Source organism: Parastagonospora nodorum (assembly GCF_000146915.1).
Source record: "Parastagonospora nodorum SN15 chromosome Unknown scaffold_9, whole genome shotgun sequence".
Taxonomy (NCBI): Eukaryota; Fungi; Ascomycota; class Dothideomycetes; order Pleosporales; family Phaeosphaeriaceae; genus Parastagonospora; species Parastagonospora nodorum.
The window spans coordinates 499957-507517 of NW_001884557.1; the positions used below are offsets into that span (position 1 = coordinate 499957).

The 7561-nt window shown below is 54.9% G+C and overlaps 5 protein-coding genes across 5 annotated transcripts in view; 4 read left to right on the forward strand and 1 right to left on the reverse strand.

The window, feature by feature from the left end:
• Positions 1-114, forward strand: part of SNOG_06291 (hypothetical protein) — a gene marked incomplete at both ends in the record, with an annotated part of 1740 nt that extends 1626 nt beyond the window's left edge. Inside the window, one exon of the mRNA XM_001796616.1 lies at positions 79-114. Coding sequence (XP_001796668.1) covers positions 79-114 — 36 coding nt within the window. The remainder of the gene's footprint in view (positions 1-78) is intronic.
• A 166-nt stretch (positions 115-280) lies between these two features.
• SNOG_06292 (hypothetical protein) lies at positions 281-898 on the forward strand (the record flags this gene model as incomplete). Its single annotated transcript, XM_001796617.1, has 3 exons — positions 281-409; positions 549-615; positions 705-898. 3 exons carry the CDS (start codon positions 281-283, stop codon positions 896-898), a joined length of 390 nt encoding a protein of 129 aa, XP_001796669.1.
• Positions 899-3919: 3021 nt separating this feature from the next.
• On the forward strand, positions 3920-4766 carry SNOG_06293 (hypothetical protein; the record flags this gene model as incomplete). Its single annotated transcript, XM_001796618.1, has 2 exons — positions 3920-4367; positions 4417-4766. 2 exons carry the CDS (start codon positions 3920-3922, stop codon positions 4764-4766), a joined length of 798 nt encoding a protein of 265 aa, XP_001796670.1.
• A 434-nt stretch (positions 4767-5200) lies between these two features.
• Positions 5201-6212, reverse strand: SNOG_06294 (hypothetical protein; the record flags this gene model as incomplete). Its single annotated transcript, XM_001796619.1, has 2 exons — positions 5201-5808; positions 5867-6212. The coding sequence occupies 2 exons, from the start codon at positions 6210-6212 to the stop codon at positions 5201-5203; spliced, it is 954 nt and encodes a 317-aa protein (XP_001796671.1).
• Positions 6213-6497: 285 nt separating this feature from the next.
• Positions 6498-7561, forward strand: part of SNOG_06295 (hypothetical protein) — a gene marked incomplete at its 5' end in the record, with an annotated part of 1610 nt that continues 546 nt past the window's right edge. The window contains 2 exons of the mRNA XM_001796620.1: positions 6498-6648; positions 6699-7545. Of these exons, the coding sequence (XP_001796672.1) occupies positions 6498-6648; positions 6699-7545 (998 nt within the window). The remainder of the gene's footprint in view (positions 6649-6698; positions 7546-7561) is intronic.

Below are 7561 nucleotides of genomic sequence, written 5' to 3' on the forward strand. Positions count from 1 at the left end.
GCTACTTGCAAACCTCCTCCACATCCCACTCCTCCTCACTCCCTTTCTTCGCTCACACAACTCAATGACGCCCTGCAGTGCCGGCAGCAAAGCTTGAACGCGAAAAGAAGCTGAAGTCGATTCTCAGTGGGTGCAGCCCTGGGCGTTCCACGGGGTAGAGCGATTTGAGGCGGAGGGCTTGGAGCGAAGTGTGTTTGGGAGATGGTGCATGCATATGTGAGATGGATGTTGAATTAACGACTGGGCTAACGGTTGTGGGCACCATCGGACTGGAATAATGATGTTGGAAGCTCCGCGGCTTTTTAATGTCGGCATTGTACATGGATATCCTGAGTTGGTGAGGGCGACGCCCAATCCTATTGTGGGCAGCAGCCCTGGATGGGTCAATGGCACATCTAGCCAGCGCGCGGTAGGAACTGCAATTGACACAAAGTCCTATCTGGTATCGGCTAAACTCGACTCAATGTCCGGTGGTCCAGAGAGCAGAATGGCCAAGCCACGAAGTGACGAATTGTGTAGAAGCAACATGAAGATACAAAAGCACGAAGGTTCTTGGTAATGCACCAGAAAAGGCGAAGGTTGCAAGTGGCGTCAATGGTCACTGGCGAGGTCTTGGTAAGTTGTCACATCGATGTTTGTGTTCGCTTCAGATAAGACTATTCCCTTCAGCTAGGCCTGCTTTTGGTGTGCTGTGTCGACCCAAGGCGATTTCTTCCGGGTGAACACAAGCAATTACGTCAAGAGGATCCTCGTGTATCCATCACCCGCATTCCGCATAAGCGTTTGGGCTGAGGTCCCAGTAATCGAGACCCTGATTTCGGATCATTTGGTATCCTTGCGTCAAGATAGATGGGGAGACGGGTCCAAGAGCAGCGACGGTGTCACTATGAAAATGTGATTCGCTGAGAGTCGGGCGGCCACATGCCAGCAGCGATTGTCCTGCATGCAAGACATAGCCGGCAACACGCTGGTGCAGAGTCGGGGTCTAGACTCTGAATAATTCCCGATCAGTGAAGCCAAGGCAAAGACATGCATTGATAGAAATGATGTGCCTCGGGCCGCTAGTCCCAACGTGCCGATGGTTGTTCCGACCCTGTCTGTGCGGCATCGTGAAGCGTAGGACCCTGGGAGGCAAAAACTTTCTGTCAACTCAAATCAGACGTTCAACCCAAATTGGACGCCTTCTTCACGGAAAACCATTGACGCCGGATCTAGGCCGGCATTGAACCACACCTCAGTCCCTTTTTCCACCCGAGTTTCGGCGTTTTCGTGCTCACCGTGACAATTTGCTAGTACATCGGCTGCATACAGCCTGCCGCACTCTTACTTCTCAAGCTGAAGGCACACCGGCTGTTAGACCCTGTTCAAGGCTAGGACCCTGTTCTCGTCTACGCTACACCTGGCATGTGTCGATAATGGCCTTAGCGGGCTGACCTGTGCCACGACATACGAAGATGTGGACGCTCGAGGTACTCAGCAAGGTACTAGTGTGCAGATAGGACCCGAGTCGCGATGCCGTCGAAGCCGTCGAGGTCGCTAGACCGGAAGTGTGCTGGACAGGCTTTGTAGATCGCATTTCAAATTGCCATTGCGAGATCCTGTTGTCGGGCATCTTCGCCGGAGCCAATGAGGGGCGTTGATCAGCCCTGCGCGGAGCCTGTATCGCGCTCTTGGTTGCATGCCTTAGTCCTATGACGGTGGACTAGATCGCTAACAAACAAACCCGGGTTGAAGCTCGCTCTACTTCGGGCAAACAGATATCGCCATGGGCAAAATTTGTGCCTTCACACGTTCCTGGTTCGACAACGACAGTGTCATCAGCAACTCAACTCGCAAGCAGTGGCGCATAGCTCACTGATGCCCACGATCTTGGCATCTTTGTGCCATAAACTTACATGAGGACACCGCCAATCCGGTAAAGTAGGCGAGCTGTGGACGCGTAACGCGTGACAAGCTTGGTGAGCTTTCAGGCAGGCTGTCGAAAGCTACACAATGCAAAACCACGATAGCCGGCAAGATAGCCATTCTGCCTCGTATGTATCGCAATCTAGGTGAGCGCTCGTCCGTTTGTCGCCATCTGTCTAGCTAACCCTAGTTGCAGTGAGTAGCACTCCACCACCATTGGAAAGGCTCCAAGCGTGGTACCCCGCCGAAGGCCCGACAAGTCTTGCCGCGCCTCTAGAGCAATGGACACATGCTGACAGGACACTCTTGCCGAACAGAAGTTGCGATACCTCGACTGGCTCGTCCCGAACGCCAGCCCACCAAGCAGCAGTTCAGACACCGAGACAGGGTGCAGCGAGCATGTCGAAACTGCCACAAACGAAGTAAGTTCATCTACACAGGGCGCTTGTGGCAGTGAGAAACTCATGCTTTTCTAGAAGTAAAGTGTAGCGGGGGCTTTCCACGATGCAATTTCTGCGAGAAAGTTAACAAACCCTGCATCTACGAAGCGACGCGCAAAGACCGGCTTGCCAAGTTAGTTCCCGTCTTCTCAAGGGTCATAGTCGAGAGGCTGACTTTCACGTAGCGCCACAGACCGCAATGATCACCTTGTGGCACTCCTCAAAGACCTGAGCGTTCGCGTTGACGATGAAGATAGAGCGAGGATTGAGAGCGCTCTTAACATTGATGTGAGTTCCTCGAGACGCGAAGTGCCCCCGCTGTTTTCCCAGCTCCTGCCAAACAAAAGCTTGGTCACTTCCTGTTCTGACATCTACAAGTCAGATGAGGAAGACGAGCCACCTGAGCCCAGTTCCGCCAGCAGATCGCGATTTCCGACCACGCCCTTATCCCAGCTTTCAGACTTTTCTCATCGGCCCTCAGGCTCTCAGTCTTCAGCTGCCCTCTACACGGCGGACACAGAAGCGACGTCGTCAGCGCCCGATACACATCCCTCGTCTGGACGGCACGAGCCAAAGTACAACCTGGACTCATTATTCGATGATGCTTCTCCTGCTCCAAATGCGCTAGAAGCAGTATACCTGGGTCAGATATGCGAGGTGCAGTGGTTGCGGAAATTGAGACGGCACCTTCTTCACGAAGATGCCCTCCTGATGTCGCCTCAACTTTCTATCGATACCAACTTCTATTCCGACGATGACGGCGTTCAGCTTCTACTGCAGGACAATCCTTTCCACTTGCCATCCCAGGAGCTAGCCATGGAGTTTTTCGAATGCTATGTTCACACGGTCCACGTCACGTTCCCAATCATACCAGAAGACCTCGGGAACAACCTCAAGGTGTACTTTCAGTCAATGCGGAGCGCACACGTCATAGACTTTCCACAGAGATGGTATTGCATTGTGAACTTGGTACTTGCTATCGGTGCGAGGTTCTCACGTCTCATTAATGCAGAGTGGCACTCAAATGCAACCGACGAGAATCTGTACATATCGCGAGCGTGCCAACTTCTCGGACTTGGCGATTCATCGCTTGTGCTTACCACTCCGGATCTATCACTAGTACAGGTATGTCCGGGATGCTCCTAGATTGACCTTGTATTGATTGAAGTAGGCACATGGGCTTCTTGCATTCTACTATATGGCAATTGGTCATGTTAACAGGTATGTACTGGCCGGATTGTACATACAGTTTGATGATGACAGAGCACAATATTGCTTGCACTATTCTTCTAAGCCATGTTAAAACAATGCTAACTTGACAATAGAAGCCATGGGTTCTAATCGGCACTGCGCTACGGTTAGCTCTGGCATTGGGATATCACGCACACTCGCAAACCTCGCAAACGGACCCGCACCGACAGAGTGTCGTCGCACAGACGTGGTGGAGCCTGCACAATCTCGAGGGGCTGCTCAGTTCCATGACCGGTCGTCCATCGATGATCCGGAGCGATGAAATTACGACACCACTACCGAGCGATGTGGCAAAGCGTCGAAGCAGGCATGAAGACCAGCGCATGCCGTTCATGTCGTACGCAGATGCACAGGTCCGGATAGCTGTCATTACACAAGAGGTCTTGTCCAAGCTCTACACTGAGCGAAGAGCAGCTCGCTCGTGGGCGCAGATGCACGCGATTATCACATCCATGATGTCTGAACTCGATGAGTGGGCTATCGAAGCTGTGCGGCCGCAGGAACAGGAACCAAGGCCGCTAACGGAGCAAGATGTCCAGCAAATCATGCTCAGAAAACTCTACTGTAGAACGAAGATGTTCATTACGCGACCCTCATTGCGTCGCATTGAGCGATGCAGCGAGGCAGACACGCAAGAATTTGATTCGTTCGACCGTGAGGCTGCCGAAGCGTGTATCAAGACTGCTCAGGAATTCACGTCTCTGCTGCCCAGAGACTTGAATTTGAAGAGCGTCTATGAGCAGGGACCGTGGTGGGTGCTCATGCACAACAGTAAGCGCTTCTCGCAGTCCCTCGTCAAAGATGTGCTAACACAAACAAGTCATGCAAGCCTTTGCAATCCTCCTGATCGGCATATCCTGTCGCAGACACTTCGACGCTTCCTACGACTCCTCTGTCGCCAGCGCAAAGTCACTCATCACCTGGCTGCAATACGTGCGCGACGGCAACGACACGGCTAAGCGCGCGTACCAGGTCGCGTACGACATTGTAAAAGATCCTCACCTGGCTGACCCATTTGTCTGGGCGGACCTTGTCGACGCGTTTCCAGATGAGCTGCAGACGTCCATACATCACGCACATGACACCCAGGCGTACCTGTGGCCGGGCGAGGGACCGAGTGTACCGAATCCATTCGGGTACGCGGAGGACACATACGGCTTCCAGCACTAGCCAACGGTGTGGATCAGACGACTTGATGGACGGCAGGCGCTGGCGTACTTGGTACGCATAGCTGCCACTTGGGTTTGGAAACGGGGTTCGTTACTAGGCTTTGAACGTCTTGCCAAGTTGGGCTTTTATATGTCTTGACAGATGGGCAAAGAACTACAGGCAAGAATTTGGCTCGATGCAGAGCACTGCACGAATTATGATGGTGCTTAACATTTGGAGAATCGTGAGCTATCAAAGCACAATTCAGTTGGCGAGAGCTTAGCATCGCAACGGGAGTTACGAAATTATAGAATCGGAAATATGAACACGAGTTCAAACACGTTTATCTGCGGCATGGTGGTTACTACTCTTCCAATTCTCATGTCCTGTCTAATTTGCTCTCCGAGTAATGTGGCATTCGCTTCTCTGACGACGCCCTAGAAACACTTGAATCCTCATTCCGCCGCAGCATCAACGACCTCGTCCATCTTGACTTCCCCAATAACACTCTCCAGCAACTCCGGCATAATTTGCGCGGCATCTCCCTGGAAAAACCAATCCCCATCATACAGCCCACCTGCGGGGACATCATTACTATCCATATTCACAATCGCCACCCTCGCACCCTTACTACGCGCCAAGTCGACATACCCAGCCGCCGGATAAACCTTTGCACTCGTCCCAATCACCATGATAAGATCAATCTTCTCAGGACTCGCCATGAAGGCATCCACATCATCTAGGACATCTCGGGGAAGCTGTTCGCCAAACCACACAACTCCGGGACGCAGCAGGCCCTTCTTGCACGCGGGACACTTGGGCAGGTGCGAGTACGTGAGTTCGGGGATGGCGACGTTCTCATCCGAGATATCGAGCTCGCGCTGGGCTTCGCGCGATGTAGGGTCTGATTCGTCCGTGGGCAGGGCGAGCGCGGGGACGATGGGGTCGGTGTAGTTGTTGCGCTGGACGTGAGTGCAGAAGAACTCTGAGCATTTGACGTCGAAGAGGGAGCCGTGGAGGAGTTTGAGTTGGGCGGAGGGGTGGTGGGCGCGCGGGGAGAGGCCTGTCACATATATACCAATCAGCACATGCTCAAGTCGTGGTGAGTGACGGATACGCACCATCGACGTTCTGGCTCAGGGTCAGGAAGCCTGGCTTCTTCCTTGCGAGCTCTGCGAGGGCGTAGTGCGCGGGATTGGGCTGGGCTTTGAGCGCCATGTGGCGTCTGTAGCTGTAGAATTGCCATACCAGGCCGGGGTCTGCTTGGAATGCTCCGGGGGTTGCGAGTTGTACGGCATCGTGGGTGCGCCATAAGCCTCCTGCGCCTCTGAATGTTGGTAGTCCCGAGCTCGCACTCAGTCCCGCGCCCAGCAGTGCTAATATCCTCGTCGACTTGTTCAGGTGTTGCTGGAAGCTCTCGAGGTCCTTTGGCGGGACGACGCCGGGTCTGGTGGCCGTGGAGGCCATTCTGCGGGCGAAGAGTGGCAGCGACAGGGTGGCGGCTACGGCGGTCTTATATGGGTGTGCAAGGCATGCGGCCGGTGAGGGCTCGGGGTGACGTGTGTCATTGCTTGTGGCAGGCAAACGCGAAAGCTGGGGTAAGAGTGGTGGAGAGTGGGGACGCACCTGCGCGACGTCACGCCCAGGCACAGGCACCGGTACACTCGATAGGCGACGATGCTAGCGCGCCGCGGGAAAGTGCTGCCTTTTCCGCGACTCGGCATGCTCACGACAGACGTGCTTGTGGAAATCATGAGCCCGTGTTTGCGACTGCTACGCCCGACGGCGAAGGTGTCGTCGAGATGTGGTGCCACGAGGCGGTTCCTGAGCGTGCCTGCTGCGGAATTGAGATTTGGACAACCGCTGCATGAGACGCATCCACATCTGCTCAAGGCTGGGGAAGGTGCTTCAACGTCCCGAGTGCTGTCTGACGCCCACTAACACTCGATGCAGTCACCCCTGGCATCACCGCCCTCGAGTACTTCGAACGCCGCTCCAAGCTCGCCAAAGAGCTGCCGCCCAACTCCATCGCCGTGCTCGCTGCAAACGACCTCAAATATGCTTCAGGCGCCGTCTTCTACAAATTCCACCAGGACCCTGATTTTCGCTACCTCACCGGCTTCCTCGAGCAGGATGCGCTCGCCATAATAGAAAAGACCGACGAGCACGAACACGCCTTCCACCTCTACGTGCGCCCCAAAGACGCGCGACGAGAAGCATGGGAAGGCCCAAGAAGCGGCGTCGAAGCAGCCGAGGACGTCTTCAACGCCGACATCACCGGCTCCATAGACGACCTTCCCAAGATCCTCCCTGAGATAGTCAAACGGAGCAAGACCGTCTACACCGACCTCCCCCAAAACCGCATCAGCAAGAACTTCGCCTCGCGCTATCTCGCCGCCGCCGAGCCCGCGCGCACCGGCGGCATCGCCAAAGTCTTCCGAGACAACGAAGCTTCGATACGGCCCTTGCGCCCTCTGCTCAACGAACTGCGCGTGATAAAAAGCGAGGCCGAAATCGTCAACATGCGCCGCGCAGGCCAGCACTCGGGCCGCGCCATCACCGACGCCATGCGCCAATCCTTCTCGTATGAGAAAGACCTCGACTCCTTCCTCGACTACTGGTTCAAGCAGGACCTGTGCGACGGCCCCGCATACGTCCCCGTCGTCGCCGGCGGCATCAATGCGAATACCATCCACTACGTCTCCAACGACATGGCGCTGAAGCCCGATGAGCTCGTTTTGGTCGACGCCGGCGCGAGCTATGGGCGGGTACGTCACGGGACATTACGCGCACGTGGCTCGTCAGCGGGAAATTCT